This window comes from Oxyura jamaicensis, chromosome 9 (assembly GCF_011077185.1).
Source record: "Oxyura jamaicensis isolate SHBP4307 breed ruddy duck chromosome 9, BPBGC_Ojam_1.0, whole genome shotgun sequence".
NCBI lineage: Eukaryota > Metazoa > Chordata > Aves > Anseriformes > Anatidae > Oxyura > Oxyura jamaicensis.
The window spans coordinates 16,509,030-16,527,771 of NC_048901.1; the positions used below are offsets into that span (position 1 = coordinate 16,509,030).

The 18,742-nt window shown below is 44.7% G+C and overlaps 1 protein-coding gene across 2 annotated transcripts; it reads right to left on the minus strand.

Annotated features, from left to right (window-relative positions):
- Window positions 1-529: 529 nt before the first annotated feature.
- Window positions 530-18,580, minus strand: RNPEPL1 (arginyl aminopeptidase like 1). 2 transcript variants are annotated; one of them, XM_035334850.1, is made up of 11 exons: window positions 17,655-18,577; window positions 13,137-13,277; window positions 12,321-12,472; window positions 11,775-11,891; window positions 10,701-10,936; window positions 8,373-8,486; window positions 7,238-7,350; window positions 6,136-6,244; window positions 4,492-4,719; window positions 4,187-4,329; window positions 530-3,502 (listed from the first exon to the last, which is right to left on the minus strand). In XM_035334850.1, exons 1-11 carry the CDS (start codon window positions 18,372-18,374, stop codon window positions 3,230-3,232), a joined length of 2,346 nt encoding a protein of 781 aa, XP_035190741.1. In that variant the 5' UTR covers window positions 18,375-18,577; the 3' UTR covers window positions 530-3,229. The 2 variants fall into 2 exon arrangements, 1 of the variants encoding a protein (XP_035190741.1); XR_004753279.1 differs by having other exon boundaries at window positions 3,367-3,502; window positions 4,075-4,329; window positions 17,655-18,580.
- Window positions 18,581-18,742: the final 162 nt, after the last annotated feature.

Genomic DNA, 18,742 nt, shown 5'->3' on the forward strand with positions numbered 1-18,742 from the left:
GTAGAAGCGTACGGAAGGTCCTCTGTTATCCAAAAAAGACAATGGCCAAGGTCACTGTAGTATGAGACCACGAGATATTTTTTTAAAAAAAAAATAAGAATGTTTGGGATGGAGTGCACAGTCAGGATGCCGTAATGTATCATGGCAGCAAAATCACAGATACGAGCTTAACAGAGTAATATGTGTAGCTAACAGGAATGTATTAACCCATGTGGCTATGAGATGCTAAAAAATTAAGTTAGCAATATTCCATTTTATTAAAGTGTATGGCTCTTCAGAGCTTTTTCACAACTGATATTGCTAGACCCTACACCACCCTGCTCATGACTGCAGGGAAATAAAGTAACAGCTTTCATTTTAAGAATAACCCTCTCTCGGCATCTGTTTAAACAAAACTCTTCTGCTGTACTAAACTTACTTTAACAGATCACAAATTAACCTAGCAAAGATAAGGACAATAATAGTTTCTATTTAATCTCAGTCTAATTTGCGATTCAATGTCAAGTCTACTACAAATCAAGATAGAAAGTTGCCTGAAGCATTCATTTATTTTAGTTCAACAAAAGGAAGGCTTATCTCCAAAAACCTGCTTCCAATTCTTTCTCTCTTCAAAATAAAAGTACACTCCCTACTCACAAGAGGAGCAAAAGTACCTGAAGTAAGATGCAGAGAATACTTTTACACTTAATACTCAATAAATCTTGTGCTGTTTCTGTATTTCAGAGAATAAGTCGGATCTAAATATCCAACTGATGGGATCTCACAGGGATGAGAGCTGAAACACCTACTTAAGTTTTGTATCCTTTAATCAGGAAACAGTCTGTTGGGACCAGACAGCCCTTCTCTGCTCTGATGCATGCATATACAAACACATAGCTGGTCTGATGTACTTCATTCAGTTGCAGTAACCATAGATATTTACTTTTTATTATTTTCTTTTGCCAATTCTCCAACTTCTTGCTGTGCAGCTTTTAAATAGCTTCCAAACCCCATCATGCTCTACTCCAGAAAAGGACAAAATAAAGACAACATACCAAATCAGCTCTTCCAGGTATCTGTCACAGGGACACTGAAAAACAGCTCAAAAAGCTCAACTTGTCACAAAGCTTAGTTTAATTTGACAATCATCGTAAGGCATCCATGTAAATTAAAAATTCCAACCAGGGTCACATACATTCTCCCACAAAATAAAACGTGTTAAAACAGAGGCCTGGGATTCCGAGAGATGCTAGTGGTTACTGGTCTTGGCCAGGCTGCCGCTGCTGGCAGAGGGGTCCAGGAGACGCAGCACCAACAGCGGCAACGCAGGAAGCAGAAGGTCAGCTTGTACAAATCTCTTTCAATAGAACGACAAACGAAAAGGAAAGAGATTTGTACAGAAAACATCATTCTCCGTCCCTTCCGGGAAAACAAAACGGAACAAAAAAGGTAATCCCATTCACGGAGCAAAGAGCAGAACCTGGAGTTCTGAAGCCCAGCAATGCTGAGGGCCCGTTTTTGAAAACAAATGAAGCACAAAGGAGGCCTGAGTTCATTATTGCTTTATCCCAGTTCAGCCCAGGCTAAGGCTATGGTGAAGTCCAAATTAATTTAAAGCCAGAAAATGCAGAACCAGTAACAGCACCTAAGTCCCCATCCACACATGGGTGTAAACAGATTCTTTTGGTGAAATCTCCCAAATTTCCCCTCTCCCTGTGCTATGCAGATCCCCATAGCAGTGCTAAAATTTGCACCAAAGTTTATAACAGATTCTCTCTCACGTCTCCGTTAGCTGAGCCTCTTCCAAATGTTGCACCTTTTATTCAAACTAGTCCCCTATCCTGCTGATATATCAGCTCAGAGGTGCTTACTGGGAGCTCACCAAGAGGCACAGTTATCCGTGCTTAAAAGAAAGGGGCACGGAGTCGAAGAACCATCACCTGTACTGTGTAATAGCCAGCAATGCTTCACCCTCAGCGCTGTGGAGACCAAACGGCACAGATGAGAGTGTCTCTCCATCCTGCAGGCCTGGCCAGGGATCAAGAGAAACAGCACGTTGTGTGAATGAAATGGCATCTTGCCACCACCACGAGTCAGAAAACAGACTCGAGTAAAGCGGGGCTTAAAATTTTCACATCAAATAAAGAGTGCTTTCCTCAGACTATCATATGACAGGGCAACTGTTATTCAGGCAAATGTTATGCAAGGCAGTAAAATTTGAGCATGGATATCTCCAGGGTTGACTTACAGCCCCAACATATGCTAGGGATCTTTTAAAAAATTAAATTAAAGGTCCTGTTAATTTTTTCCAAAAGGACAGAATAGAAAACACACAGCGTATCTGATGAATGCATGTGCTACACATGCTAAGACACTAACAAAGGTTGCAGCTAGACTTGTCAAAACAGTTAAAAAAGATTTAGGCATCCAGCTAGTACCAGAATTGATGGCATTTGGGCACCTCATTTAACTTTTTTTTGAAAATTCAAGCCTACACATTTCTTTATTGCTTGTCCCATTGAGTGCAAAGGGAAAACTGTGGGGTTAACTATGGAAGGATTTCAAATCCATCATAAGGTTCCCCTGGTCTTTTATATATATAAAGCATTATTATTATTTAGCCACTTGGAGTAGGGAAATGGGGGAAACGAGGAGCTATTTAAAATTAGTTTCTTAATTATTTGAGCATTAGTCCCCCTACCTCCAAAATCACAATACCTCTGTCACAGTAAGGAGCATAACATGAAAACATATCTGCTGCCACTGAGAATTCCTGAGTGTCTTCTTTGCAAAACTTCAGTCCAAATGTCAGGATAATGGCAGCTTGACACACACACACTCCCCAGCAACATACACACAGCAAGTAGGACATGCCTCAGTGGCTTCAGACAAAACAGAAAAGAAAGAAGGGAAAAAAAAAAAGACAAAAAAAAAAAAAAAAAAAACAACCTCGGAGAAAACATCCAGAAGAGCCTCAGGAAAGAGAACTATCCACCTTCCCTGAAGAAGCAACTGCCCAGGAGTCCCTGCCTAATCAAAACATCCAACCCACAGCTGAAGGAGATCTCTGAAGCCTGGCAGTGTCACATGCTGGATACTTGAAGGCACATTTCCTTTGTGTTCTGTGAGAGAAATCCAGTTACAGCAACGCACTGTAGCTGCAGGGCTGAGGAAAAGGAGGCGACACTTGGTATCTTTCCTCTGTTCCTGTCCCCATTTTCAAGCTTCATGGCTGACACGAGCTGGTGATCTAAGCAGACACATTAACATCCCTGAGTGAAATGGCACCGTTTGTGGCCTCTGAGACTTTGTCCTCAAGCACCACTGCTGGTGTTTCTGTAGTGCCTGCTGTAGTGTCTATGGCAGGAAGTGGATTTAAGCCCTGTGATAAGATCTGTTGGATGGTTTTCCGTAAATTGGGGTGCAGCTGGTTTTGGGTCTGGTAAAAAACTTCTAAGGCAAATGACTTGAGTGTGCCAGTGCAAAGGTCCTCATAAAGTGGAATTGTGTACATCCGAGACATCTGCAAAAAAGGAACACTGGATAATACCACTCTAATAAAAGTCAAGAGGTTCAGCTCTGCTACAGCTATACTCCAACAGCCCTAAATCTAAATCCATTCAGGTTGAAGACAAGCAACACATTTCTTCAAAAGATAGCTGAGCCTATTCTAGGTAAGTTTAATGCAAAGTTTTAAGCGAATGATAATCAAAAACCACTTGCTCTCTACAACTGAGCTATTTCCACACAAATAACAGAGCTATTTAAAAGGCCAAGGCGAGGAGGCCACAGCGAACACATGCATTAACCTTTTGCTCCTGCACGATAAAAAACACTGAAAGGAATTTGATGAGCCCTAGCCTTGCTTGAAGTATAAATACTCAAACAATCACATGATTTAGTATCGTGAAAATTTCTGCTCTGGAAAAGCCAGGGCTGCTGTAAAGCAATGCAAAAATGCACTGGGCAGAGCTGGGACAAGGGTATGAGTTAGGCTAGAAAAGCACAGACTGTCTGTAGGCATTTCAGATTACATCTGCCCGCTCCTCCCCACCCGCTAGCAGGTGAGCCATGCTCGGCCCCTTCGCTACACACCTGGTCTACACTTGGCCAGGAAGCAGAAGTTCCAAGGTCTTTCACGTCGCATGTCTCATGCACATGTCTCATGCACTGAGAGGTGCAGTGATTTTAATCCAGCACTTAGTACCTGGTTTTCCAAGAAGCGCCGAACTTTGTAAAGGTCTGGGTAGTAGTCATTTCGGACTACAATCTGCAACCAGCGGATGCGGATTTCTGCGTTCATGGAGTCCAGCTGAGAGGAGTAACACTCCGAAAGCTTTTTTATCACCTCTGAAGAGAGCACATACACAGAGGAAAAAACTATGACCTGTTTTGTCACGTTTGAGGGTCATCGGAGAATAATGAATGACAAGATCAAGGTGGGGTGGGGCTCTTTAGAATTCAATTTGTCATCCCAGGAATGCTCTTCTACTTCCCTTACAGAGTACTCACCATGTGGCAGCGGTGACCCGTCCAGCAACCTGTCCAAGAAAAGCACGGTTTGGAACGTTCTCCATTTAGTGAGGTCAACACTGCTGGCGGCAGCAGCAGAGTCCAGAGGCTCAGTGGTCCAGAGTTTGAAGAGCGTCTCCACTGGTCTGGTCAGGCTGGATCCCTGAGATAAGTCCGGCTCAGCTAACGGAGGTCCTGTAGCGTTGAGCCAACGTTCAAACTCCAGTCCTGGAATGAGGAGCACCAAAAATGTCGAGCAGGAGTCTCTGCAGATGGCTTGGCTGTCTCAAGGTTCAGGACTGCTTCTAGCACAGTTAAGAGAGGTTCTAACAATAGCAAATCAGACCAACCCATAGTTACAGTGACATAACAGTCCTAGCAGCCTCATCAGGCTAGCCTACACGACATCTGGAAGAGGGCCAGCAACACCTCTGCCAAATTTAACCACAAGTCTTCTAGAGCTCAGCGTTGCAGTAAGTAAATAAAAGAAACACACATGCTCTTAAGGCTAACAAGTATCTATGATCAAATTATGCTCTAATATAAGATTTTCTGTGCATTTCTCATTCCCAGACCTTTGAGGAATACTGAAGAATATGGGGAAATCTGCTTCATAAAAAAAAAAAGGAGGTGTGAGGGCTGACTGAACCCTTCTCCTACCCATCAGCAAGAAAAAACAATTTTAATTTTGTTGATATAATCAAGTTTAAACCGAGTTTCTCCACAAGTGGCAAAGCCAACAGAGCTTGGTTTCCCAAAGAGCTCTTCCCCATGACCCTCTACCACCTCAGCACTTTCCTAACCCTTGACAATACTTCTAGTTCCACACCATCTACCCTAAAACTACCCTCTCCCACAGCCCCTGAGTACTAGTCAGGCAAAAGTTGCCAGATGTTGTGGTTAACTCACTAGCCAACCATTTGGCCAAATAAAACTTAAAACCGCTGAGCTCGTGCTGCAGCTTTTCCCACAGTAGGATCACTCAAGTTCACCTCTCAGCTGCCAGTTTTCACAAAGCCCATCGGACCTCAACATTCTTAAGAGCTGTACTCTACTGCCAGTTTGGTTTAAATTTACCACTGGGTTCAATAATTACTTACAAGGGATACAAAGCAGAATAATGTAAGTCTCGTTTCTTTAAGCAAGCAGTCTAACAAGCACCTAGACTACAGAGCTTTATAAATCCACCAACTGGTGTAAGGAGATTGTAAGGGAGGATGAAATCTTATCAAAAGAGATTTTATATTCGTAAATGACCTTGCAAAAAGTTCTAGTCCGCAAAGCACCTTCTCTGTAATTAAATTGAATTTCAAAGTATGGTCACCTTTTCCTTGCATTTAAGCATGGGTTAATCTCATTCACTGATCGCTCTGCAACGTCAAAAGATGAGCTGAGAAACCACTGAGGACCACTCAGATAATTAATGCCAAAATTGTCAGCCATTTAAGACATTCTCATTCCCCAGCACACAGGGGGTGACAGTAAGTCATCACAACCATTTGTACGCCGAACATCTGGCTGTTGCCAGTGTTTTGTTTGCCTCAACCTTAGCGGTTGCTTGTGTGTCCTCCGAGCCAAGCACAAAGTTTATTATCCAGACTTTTTACAGTTTTTTTACAGCTAACTAAATAAACTCCATCCTACCTGCTTTGCTCTCAACACATTGCTCTTTCAGCTCTGGAAAAAAATTCAGGAAGGAATCCAGAAGATCTTGAGCCACAACACTGGTAAATTTGTACTTCTCAATGTAGGCCTGAAACAGTAAAAAGGATAAATTATGGTTAGGAGAAACATAGCTTCTTTTTGATAAATAACCACTACATACAATTGAAAAAAAAAAAAGATAAGGAAAAGTGAGGACAAGTACTTGGAAGGGTGAATGACAGCTCTAAGAAGTACATGCAATAATAATCTCAAAAAATACTTTCCATCTCCCTCCCAAATAAGGAAAGCACCACAACAAGAAAAAAAAAAACGGGTAGCTGCAAAGACATTGACAGCTGAGTTTTGGGTTTGTGGTTTTGTTTTGTTTTTTTTTTCTGATATAATCATAGGTACATTACCATATCAAAGGCAGGAAGGTTTCCTCATGCTCACACTAGTGAAAAGTTGGTGAATCATACGGTAGCCAGCTGTTCTAACAGATTATGGACTAAAATCGTACTTGTATAACTATACATGAAAAAGAGATCGAATGGGGCATGGTTGGGAAGGAATTGAAAAAAACACGTATGCATCAAAGAGAAAAGCAATGAGCTGTGTCACTTTTCAAAAACAAATAGGTATAGGCTCACATAGCTATTGCAAATGTGTTCCAAGACAACAAACTTGCCCCAGTATAGGAAACAATGCCCTTTGCAATTCTGACTGAAAAAAAAAAGAAGCTGATACCTTTTAGTAGTGAATGAAGTCACATCTTTCCAGTCATTGATAATCTGTGCTGAACAGCTTTCTAATTATTTGAAGCACAGGAAACAGGGAGCAAAAATAAACAACTACTTTGTATTTGGCACTTCCTGAGCTCACAGTCTGAGATGAAGGAAGAACATGAGCACATTCACTTATGAGAAATCTCAAGAAGAAGCTGTGTACAGAGAATCATCTAGGATGGCAGAAGGGGCCACCCCATTCTTCCATCTCAGACACCCTTGTATCACCCCTATTAATTAGCCACAGTAACAAAACCTGAAAAAAAAAAATAAGCAGCTATAAATCTCAAGAGAAAAATATGTGTATGCACACTAACTCTTAGGAAGGAGTCAAAGTGTCTTGGGTCACCGCAGAGCTGGGACAGGTAGTAAACAAAGCAGTAGCCTTTCTCATAGGTGAAGAGGTTCATTAAATTACTAGGATTTACACCTGAAAGGAGAAACAACAACGGTATAAGACACTATGCAACGAGGACACTAATTCCAACTGGTCTAAATGTCTCTACTCCTCTCAGAGTAGATGTGCAGTGACTTAAAAACAGAACAAGCCTGTTCTCAGTACATTTAATTTACTGCAGTAAATTAACAGAAGCAGTCCAAGTGTACAGGCTGAAAAAAAAGCAATTATTGTAAGCTAGGTATTAATTCCACATGAAACAAGTCACTTCAAATTAGAGGACTGAAAACACACCTGAAATTTGAAGACAAACTTTTTCTTTTCCCAGTGTCAAGCTCAGGTTTTATCACTGTACTACACATTTTCAAATATATCATTGTAAAGTAAGCACTATTTGTTCCATTTCTGGGACTTCCAGTGCAGTTTTCCATCCCATTCAGTTCCGATAATACCTCCACTTGCATTTTAGGCTGGCCTGCATATCGTCTAGACTAAAGACTGCTTCACATCTCCAGTGATCAGGACAAAACTGAAGAACTATCAGCCCTGAGCTCCATCACCATTTATCTAGCTCAGGTGATAAACAGCCTCTAACAATGAATAACTCACTCAATAGGAGGCCAAGTATATATGTTTATCGGTATGCTTATGCATACACAAGCAGTTTTTACACAAACACACAAAAAACGGAAGATTCAATCGCACAGGATTAGATGTTTCCAAGTATTTTCCATTGCAAACTATTTAATTTTACAACTTCAAAAGCTCAAAGCCATGAAGCTTTCAAGGCAGAAGTTTTTCATACTTGGTTTCTGCCTAGTGAATCTGTTCTGTTTAAGAACAGAACAGTCTTTATAAAGTAATATGAGTTAACCAATTTTGAAGAAAAAGAAACTTAAATTGAGGTTATTTACATTTAGATTGGTTTTCAAACCAGTCTTTTTTTTTTTTTCTTTTAGAAAGGGCATGTAAAAACTAGTCTTTTTTGGCCTGTATTCCAGCATCCAGCAAAATATCCAGACATTGTGTATGGCAGCTTCAGCCATGAGCAATACCTGGCTCCAGTTTAACCTGAAGCTTGCTGACCGGGTTGTCTTCTCCGAGGAGCTTCATCTGTCTGTGGAGAGCATCGAGGCGGAACGCAGTCTCCAGGCATGTGAAGGCAGCTCCTGCCCCAGACAGAAACATATTAGCTGTGGGACAGTGACTGCAGAACTAGCACACGCACAAAGTAAAGGTGACTGAAGGTGTAAGAGACAACGGCAGTACAGGATCACAGTAATCTAACCTCATAGGAACTTGAGTGAAAAATTCCTTGCAATTTGTAATGAAAGTCAAAACGTAAACCAGCACATTTACTCATTCTGATTATGCAGCAGGCTGAACTGAAAAATAAAGCAACATGCTTTAAAATGATGCTGAAGTTTAAAGCCCTGACATCACCTTATCAGCCCTTGCAAGATAAGCAGAACAGCATTGGAACAACTATTGTATAGGTAACTTTCAAGGAGCGATCAAGTGCTACAAAAAAGAAACGTCATGGGTAGAACAGTAAATATATCATTCCATACTCAGTGCCAAGGATATTACTGAGTGAATAATATTACTGAGTGAATGTCACCTCCTGGGTGAAAACAGAAAAGGATTAGATTTAGCTAGCATATTAAAGAGCCTGTGGGTCTTTTTGAAGCTTTATTTAGCACCCTAGCCATATTGTATCATACAGTTTTCACCTTCCACTCAGCAGGACTTCTTTTAGAGCTGCAGCAGGGTAGGCTACCCTTCTATCTAACTGCAACGTAGAGCATTCCATGCTTTCATGCCAAACTAGCTGCATTACGCTGGCAAGTCAAGAAATCTTTCCTATGCCTTTGCAGATGTGTAACGCTGTGGAAAATAGATTCCCACATTCAGCAGATACTTAACATCGAGGGCCATTAACACTTTAGCTTTCTTTGCTAAGTCTTCAACAACAGAGCTTGTTACATAGATTCAATCTCAAAGTCTCAGTGTACGCATAGGAATCTGATATAAACACAACGAGAATTAAGAACCAGGACAAACCTGGAAGAGAGATAAGTCTATACTAGCAGAGAAAGGGGGTGGATGTGCTTCACAGGAGAAAACAAGAATCCCGCAGGACAGCTAGTGTTTAAGGCAATTACTTCAAGCTGCAAACAGGGAGGAGGATTAAGCAAGATCCAAGAGGTGTGGTGGTCATTGGACTCCAATTCCTGTAAACAATGTCATTACGAAAACGCCTTTTTATTAACAGCAGAAGATATGCCAGAAATGATGTCAGAAATGGCAAGATTTAGATCAGAGGTTTGTCCTTAAAACAAAACAGAATGCAAAAAGAGCTTTTTAAGGAGCGGCGCAAGGAAAGGCATTTCTTAGTTTCCTGAACAACTGCTTCTTGAAGCAACCAATCCTAAATTTCAAGCGACTACAAACAAGGACCTTGTCTTAGGTCAGAGAGATGGACTAAGTTGGGACAGAGAACAGGTCAGAATCTTCTGACCAATTCGTATCATTGCCACGTGTTATACAATGTGACATGTTAGAACAGTCCTAACCACTGAGAGCTATTCAGCATAAAACAGCTTCCAAAGACAGATCCTGCACATAGCAACATCTCCATAGATGCTAACAGCCCTTCTTTCCCTATACTTCATAATCATCATCTCATCTCCAAAAACAGTGTACATGAATTAAATTTAAAAACAAGTGTCCTAAATACTCTTGCTGCCAAGATTTCCAGAAAAAATGAAAAGCAATAGGAAGGTTTTACTGCTTACATATTCTAAGGACAGTACCATACAATTGACCTGTGAAACTCGCTGATAAAAGCGGCCAAAGGTGAGGCTCTACAATTCTACACAAAGCCTCAAATAGACAGCTCTGTAGGTGTGTATATTTTATTTGATAAGAACTATTACCTCACTCTTTCCAGCAGTAGCTAACTACTAACTGATCACAATTAGACATACTTGTTTAGAAGACAGTTCTTTCACAATGTAACCGTAATAAAATATTTTACTTCTCTGATGTCGCCGCTGCTCACCTTGGTCTGACAGGTGAACCCCTGCCTGGTACACAACGGCAGTTCCAAAGTTCCTACAGATCTCCTTCGAACCTCGTGCTAACACACACCTCATCCAAAGTTCCTGTTACCACATCAAGTATTTATTCATCCCAAAGCCAAGAAAACCTCAGACTGTAAGCATCCAAGACATTCAAAGCAAAGTTTGGGCCACTTATGTTCCACAACAACAACAAAATACAGTTCCCAGCAGCCTTTCGAGCTCCCAAGGCAAATATTCCATTCAGCCAGCTCTCAATTATTAGACACATCACAAAGAAAAACATCTCTGCAGCTATACCATAGGTCTCGGTGGTGATCCGTCGCTGCGCGTATGTGGCCAGCCCCTCGCTCAGCCACATCTCCTCCCACGTAGCGTTGGTGACTGCGTTTCCAAACCAGCTGTGGGCAACTTCGTGAATGACATCAATGATTAAAAACTCATCGCTCTCCAGAATGGAAGAAATGATGAAAGTCAGGCATGGGTTTTCCATGGCAACAATGGGGAAGGATGGAGGAAGAAAAACAATGTCATATCTAAAATTACAGAGAGAGGGGAGAGAAAAGAGAAAGAAAAAAAGAGGTAAATTGCAGCTATTTCAAAAAAGACATACACAGAAACATTTTTCCACCTTACAGAAAGCTCTAGTTTTTGTGATTCCAGGAACCAGCCTTTTAAACCAGAGATGCTAATTCTTCCTGTGATCAGGGAATCACAGACTTCTATTTTGTTGACCAAAGAGCTGCTCAGGTTTGGACATCAGGCTAGACAGGCTTTTCACGTGCAGCAGATCCTGCACTTCCCAGAAGCATTGTGCTCCCTTCACACATGCAAACTCATCACAAGTTGTATATCTGATAGCCAGAACCACTAAGTTTACATACACTACCCACATATACAAATAAATCTTTACCCCAGAGGCTCCCAGAAAGAGAGAGCTTGGGAAGCTGTTGAGTGAATGAGCTGATTTCGCGTGCCTGCGGTGTCAGCAAAGTGACACTAGTCCCTCTGCTTCAGAACATAACAATACTATTTGTTTTGTTTCCTGATTTTCTTCACCAATGAACAGCACTGGCACACGACACTGGGTCTTGTTCTCAGATCATTTCAAACAACATTTGGTGGCTTAACAACAACACTTTCTTCCTGATTACCTTTAGTGAATAAATATAGGAAGCCTTTGTAAACATCTTCTCCAATTCAAAGGAAAATATTCTCTCAAAAACACTCTCTTTTAATGCACAGCCAAGCTTAACTTCATAAACTATTAATGTTGTTTTTTGGGGCTAAGACTCTCAATACATCTGTAATGAGTGAGGTTTTCAGCATCCTCAGGATTACATTACACTTTCCTGGGAGACTTACTGAACTCACCTCCCCCAAATATATGGCCCGTACAGACTCTCTGCAGCAGTCAACCAGCGCTCCACCATGCCAGAAAGCTTGCTGATGGCTGTTGGCAGCAGGCAAGGCTCTGCCCACACTCTGCTCCTGTCAGAAAACAGAAAACATCAGGTGATACTTCAACAAACTGAATTATCTCTTAGAAAGAATAACCTGCCTCCTCACCAGGTTTCCATTTATGGTCATAGTGCTAAAAGGTCTCACATCAAACTGAGGCCTTCTTAGGTCAACTGTCTCTGGATACACGGTAAAAGATGATCAGAGATCCCTTAAACCACCTTAAGGCAATGAAGCAAGTAGCTGCAATGATTACTGGGGACAATGAGAAACATTTACAGAAAATATCTTTCCAAGCATAATGCCAACTCTTTACACCCAGATAAAGCTCAAACTCTGAATGCTCACAGCTTATGGTCCCCACAGTTCCCTTACTGATGACTCAAGGAATTTACTGAGCGTAACCTGAAGCACTGCACAGAGACACAAAAGGAAAAATCAGCTTGCTGCAAATCTTACCTTGGACCTATGTCTGCATGTATAAGGTCTCCTGCCACCAGGGCCACTAGGTAGGCAGGAACTGGGTATTCCATGTAAAACTGATAGACACCTTCGTCTTCTGAGTAGGTACTTTGAGTGGCACTCATCAACACCTGTATGCCTGCTGGAGCCTGAAAGACCAACATCACACACACCAACTGACTAGATGGCCAAGGCTGAAGACCTACACCACAGATCTCCCTGTTTTTAATGTACATCTTTTTTGTTATAGATCAGAAAATCAATCCTTTAGAAAACATGGAAAACACAAGATTTCTGTGGGACTTTTTTTGTACCACAGTCTATACATGCCCTGAAAACATACCAACCAAAAATATTACTGCTCTTATATTTCACGGGTACTTAGGCCTGCCCGAAAAGTGCCCACGTATCAAAATATACAATCTACAAAAAATGCAACGTTATTTGATGCTGCTTTTGTAAAACTGTTTTTTTCCTTTTCAGAATCAAATAAATACAGTTGGGTATTATCATCAGTAACCACTCTTGGAACTGACAAACCAAATTCTCTCATTACCCTTGTCATGGTTACTCTTTCAGTGTAGAGCACTGGGAACACAAGACTCATGACAGGCAGAGTTGTTTTTGTGGCCATACCCTGACTCTGTTTCAAGAACCAGAACATGGGATCTAAAAAAAATCCCATATTTTCTATAGTACTATATGTCATACTATATATTTTATATCATATATACAGGCACAATGTAATAATGCTTTCACAAGCTAAGGGCAGCTAAGTGCTCCACTAACTATTTTTACCAATTTGTCACTTACCTTGACGGTAGCCGAATAGGTGCATTTCACTGCCGGCGTGTCAAAGCAGGGGAAGAAAGAGCGGTTACACACCGAGTGGCCCTGCGTGAAGACAAATGGCTTGGCATTGCCGTACGTCAGTTCGGGATCCAGCCACCAGATCTGTTGGAACATTACGTGAAGAAGAGGTGAGGGAAGAGGACAAAAAACACACGGATGAACTGTCAGGAAACAAAATCTGAAATCAAGAGGCTTGTGGTGGAGGAGAAACCCCCCAGCTGTTTGGCAAAAAAATATAAAATAAATAAATAAATAAAACCTGAGGCTGAACAGTGTACACAACATTATCTCTGACCCTGACACTGCCCTGCTGGCTGAAGCATCAAACATTTTGACACTATGCGAAAGAGTCAGTATATATAAGAAACATCTGGTCAATGACACTGGAGGCCTCTTTCTACAGAGCGGATAAGGAGATTCTGGGTGGTCACACACACACAAAAAAAAACACCACTGAGCATGTCAATTTTCAGTATCAAACAGCAAATAAATCATGAGTCAGACCCCAGCGAATCATTAGAACGTATTAAGAACGATATGAAAAAGCGCAGTTATTTGCCTTTTGGGTTTTTCCATTTCAATTGTAATGTTTATGCTTTCACATGCTCCCTGCCTCCAACTTTGATGTGTAAGAACGATTTTAAATACGGATTTTCTTGTAATCCTAGAACTGTGGAGCTGAACTTTTACGGAAAATATCAAATATTGTGAAACTTGCAATAAAGTTGGAACCACTTGAAGTCTTGGGAACAGTCAAGCGCAAGGAATAAAGCTTCTGAGTCTGCTGAATCCTCAGATCAAAGCAACCAATAAATCTGAATTCAGGGAACAGCAGTTAGTGCAGACACTGGTTCATTTCTGGTCATCAAGGGAACGAAATGAAGTACTTACAGAAGAGAAGTCCATGTATTGTGTCTGCTCTGATTTTGATAGCATATTACAATTCTGTCTCCTAGTTAACCTGTTTTCTGGAAGGCAAAGTTTTCTCCCTCCCCCTTTGTCCTATAAGATTATTCTTTGTTATCTTGTACCTTGCCTTTCGAATCTTCTACACTGATGCGAGCATGCCGCTCTCCCAAATTATCCTCTTCAGCAGAACCCTGGGGGATCAGTGAAAGGCAAGGCAAGGCAACATGCTGTCAGCAGCATTCATTTATTCATATAGAGCTTCACGCTTCCACTGCTAAATGTGGAAGCGTGTATTTTGGGGCAGGAGGCATTACAAAATGTAAAACTTTATCTAAAAGTAAAATTAATCTCGGAGCAGCAGTCTCATCTTGGGATTTAAGATCACCCCTTCTGTTTCAAGCCTGTTGGGCCAGAGAGGTGGCTGCGTACAGCCTGGCTGCCCCTGTTATCAAGGGCTGTGCGACTCTTCACACCCGTGTGAGGGGGAAATCCAGGAAGGAGCCTCAGAAAGTAAGTTTTTAAAGAGCTGCCCTGAAGTCAACTTCTACAAACACTCCTCCAATTGGCTATTTTTGTGCTTGTATCACAAAAAGCCTGACTCACACTCTGAGTTGTTGGCCTTGCTGAAGAGCCTCACCTTCAAAAGGTTTTGCTTCCTTTGCTTTTTGAGAGACTGTAAAGGCTAACAGAGAAAATACAGAGATAAGACACTGCTAGAACTAAGCTATAACACTAGAGTAGGGTGGAAAAAAGGTTGACAGGCAACATCCTTAGGGCAGAGAGAGATAAGGGGAAGTTCCCCTGACCAGCGCAGGAAGAAAACATAAGCAGGAAGCAAAGGGGAACTGAGAAGTTAATTCTTGTTTACAAGAAACTCCATAAATTAATGACAATTTCTTTTCAACTAGTCTCCCTTCATCTGACATTTGGTAGAAGTTAAATGAAGCACCAGCCCCACAGGCCAAAAGGAAAAAACGTTTGCAGAGGATGAAGTATTTTTTTCCCCTGTTTCCTAATGTCTGCAGCTACACGGCAATCCTCCGTCTCGCTTTCCAGATGCACTTGGAACAATGATGAAAGTTATCCCGAAACAATATAAATAGATCTGTAATATAAATAGACCAGGCCGTGCTGCAGGACAGAGGCAGGACTGGGGAAAATGAGCAGAAGCAGCTCCCAGAAAGGAGCGCAGGCAGCAGGGCGCTGCTGGGGGCAGGGAGCTGGAGCGGTGCACGGGGCAGAGCACTATATGCAGCCCCAAGAAGTAAGGCTGGGGGAAAAGGAGTGAAGGAAGAGCTGAACTGCTTTCCCTGATGCACCTGAGCAGCATGCCTTCAGCCTACCCCACGAGATACACGGTGTTCATGATGGTCTTGCTTCTGAAACGAAAAGGTGATGTCCAGAGCATACGGCTTCCTAACAGCACAGGGAGCTGGAACGCTCTGCGAAAGGCAGATTTAATCTCTCAGCTGTCTCCCAGTGTCCATCAAAAAACCAGAGCTCTTGGCTCCTTCCTCCACATGAGGAATAATGGGACAGTCAACTAACATATCCAGATGGCTCAAAGCGAGCATATCAAGGCAACAGGTTTCCAATTTTAAACAGGCTACTGTCTGTCCTGGCAACCTTACTGCCAACACGCCCCGTGCTGCACTGAAACATGAATTTACTGCTTTATAGGTCCCAGGAGCACACTAAAGTCCTGCAGAAAATAAACTCTGACACAAAAAGATTATATTCAGAGAAAGGCCACGGAAAATAGAAATAGAGGTCTAATGCTGTGAAGCTGCAAGGAGAAAAGGGACCACAAGGGAACACCCTGGGGACAAGAATAAGTGGGCTCACCCTTACACACAGGGGTTACTCACAGCCATCTCTTAAAGCCCAACGCTAGGCTGAAAAACAGCAATGCCAGACAGCGCTGCCACCGCGGCACTAAAAAGATAGCTCCAAAGAAACATGAGGGGCTGGAACAGGTGCTGCTTGAGGACAAATATTTCGCCAGCCAAAACGTACAATAGGGAGCAAGTTGGGATACGGGGTACAATTTGTGTCAGAAGCACAGGCTAGCCTAAAATAAAAGCATCTGTTCAAGAGGAGGAAAGTGCGTTACTGTGTACTACGTGAGGTATGGCTCAGCCAGACCGAGGATGATCACAGAGCACACAGCAACATCAAATTAGTTTTAGAGCCTCCCTACCGTAAATAAAGCATAGAGCAGACAAAACACATCTTGAAAAATGAAATTAAGGAGCAGGATTTTCTGAATGTGCCATGGGCCCTGAAAGACATCTCCCATGTACCTCTTCAGAGCACATGCACAGTGCTGTACAAGGAAGCACCAAGACACGGCGCTCCAGAGGTGAAAAGGAATGATATCCTCACGTACAAGTGGGTTAGAATTGAAAGTCTACCAGATTTTCATCTCATCTTTCCATGTTAGGTAAGGACCAGCATGCTAAAAGGTCAACACCTCGCAAAAGGAAGCTTCTGTCAATAGAAGCCTTCATGTGCAACTCACTGTCCAGACTGAGGCAACACAGTAAGCCTACCCAGACAATTAAGGATTAAGTCACTCTCTCAAGTTTCAGTCTAGCACTAAAATCAGATCCGAAGAAGATCCATCAAACTTGTTCTCTCCAGCAACATGCTCCTTTTGTACATTTGTGGCCTAGTACGTCCTTGCTACTGGATTATTTTGCACGCAGGCAACACGGTCGGTTCTTGCTAAACAAATTGCAATAGTCAGATCTGTGCGTGGACTCGTTCTGACCAATGCAACAGCAACACCAAAGCAGCAGGCCGACAGCCCGTCCTGCTAGGTAAGTCGGAGGCATCCAAGCTGCAAGACCCGCACGAAACCATTCCTTTTGGAAACAGGTTTTGATCATGTGGACCACGAATCTTTCTCACTTGATTTCAAACCAGTACAGACTACAGAGCAGCAAAAAAGACTGTTGTTCCAGTGGTAACTTGTCTATTTTCGCTGTCATAACTTCCCAAAAACACAAGATGCACCAGACAGCACCTAAAAGGCCAGGAGCAAAGCGCTCCTCAACACCAGGGGACTAAAACAAGGGAGATGATTCACAAAACCTCTTGATTCTGAAGAAGACAGAAACCCAGAGGCAGGCAAGCACCTCGCATGGCCCCATCGGACCACTCCCTATCCCTTGTCCAGGGGTGACCCGGAGGAACGAGCAGCATCTCCCTCCGCACCTCCAGCCTCACCATGGCCGGTGAGAACACAAACCGGGGTGCGCGAGGCCTGACTGTAAGCATCTAGCAAAAATAATACAAAAACCACCACAGGAAGACTTATTTGCAGATTATATGGGACACGGCTTAGTGGGTGACATTGGCAGCAGGGTGATGGTTGGACCAGATTATCTCGGAGCTCTTTTCCAGCTTTAATGACACAAGGTGTCCTGACGAACTCCAACAGGGGCTTTGAAGGTGTTCGGTGAGGGGGAGAAGAGCGTTATAAAAGCATTGAAGCCCCTGCTACGGGGCGCAGGGCTTTTCCCCGGCCTCCCCGCCGCCCTCCTCCCCCGGGACCCCGTTACTCACGGCAGGGCCGTCGGCCGTGGTGTAGCGGACGATGACCTGGAAGGGCTGGTGGGGCTGGAGGGCGGCGGGCAGCGAGAGCGTGAGGGCCGAGCCGTAGTCGGTGAAGGGATCCACCCTGAAGCCCAGCGGGCAGGCGGCGGCCGGCGGCCGGGCGAAAACGGGCAGCGGCGGCGGGGGCTCGGCGGCGGGCGGGAGGCTGCCGGGGGGGTCCCCGAGGGGGTCCCCGGGGGGAGCGGCGATGCAGGGAGCCGAGAGGAAGGTGGCGGTGGCCGGCGGGTTGGCGGAGCACGGAGGCGGCGGCGGAGGGCAGGGAGGCGGCGGAGGCGGCGGAGGAGGCGGCGGAGGAGGAGGCGGAGGGGCCGGGGAGGCCTCGGCGGGGGAGAAGGCGAAGGAGCAGGGCGCTTCCCCCGCCGGGGCCCGGCGGTAGGCGGCCGAGAGGACGCGCAGGGCCGGGTGGACGTCCAGCACCAGGGCGCTGGGCTGGGGGCGCAGGGCGCAGAGCTCCAGCACCAGGCAGCCCGCCAGCGCCCGCGCCTCGGGCCGCAGCTCCAGCCCCAGGTGCAGGTGGCGGAGGCCGAAGAGCTGCGAGCTGGAGGCCGCCCCCACGTCCGGAGGAGGCTCGGGAGGAGGCTCGGGAGGAGCCGGCGGGGCCTCCGGGCCGGTGGCGGAACCCTTGCGGCAGCAGCAAAGGCCGGGCGGCCGCGGAGCCGGAGCCGCCATGGAGCGGCGGAGGAGGAAGAGGAGGAAGAGGAGGAGGAGGCCGGTGCTATGTGAAATCCATGGGCGGGCGGGGGGGGGGGGGGAGAGGCACAGTGGCCGGAGCGACCGGGGCGGGGAAGGGAGGGGAAGGGGAGCGCGCAGGCCCCGCACGGCAGCGGCCGAGGGGAGCGCGCAGGGCCCGGGCCCGGAGCTGGCGGAGCGGGGCTCGGCCGCCGGGCGGCAGGGAGCCGGCGGGGGGCGCCCGAGGCCGGCCCCGCCCCGGACACCGGCTGCGTGCGCACCGGGAGGGTCCCCGCGGCCCCCCCTGGCTGCCTCCTGCGGACCGAGCCCTGCCGGCTCGGCTCCCCCTGCCCTCCTCCGTTGTCGGT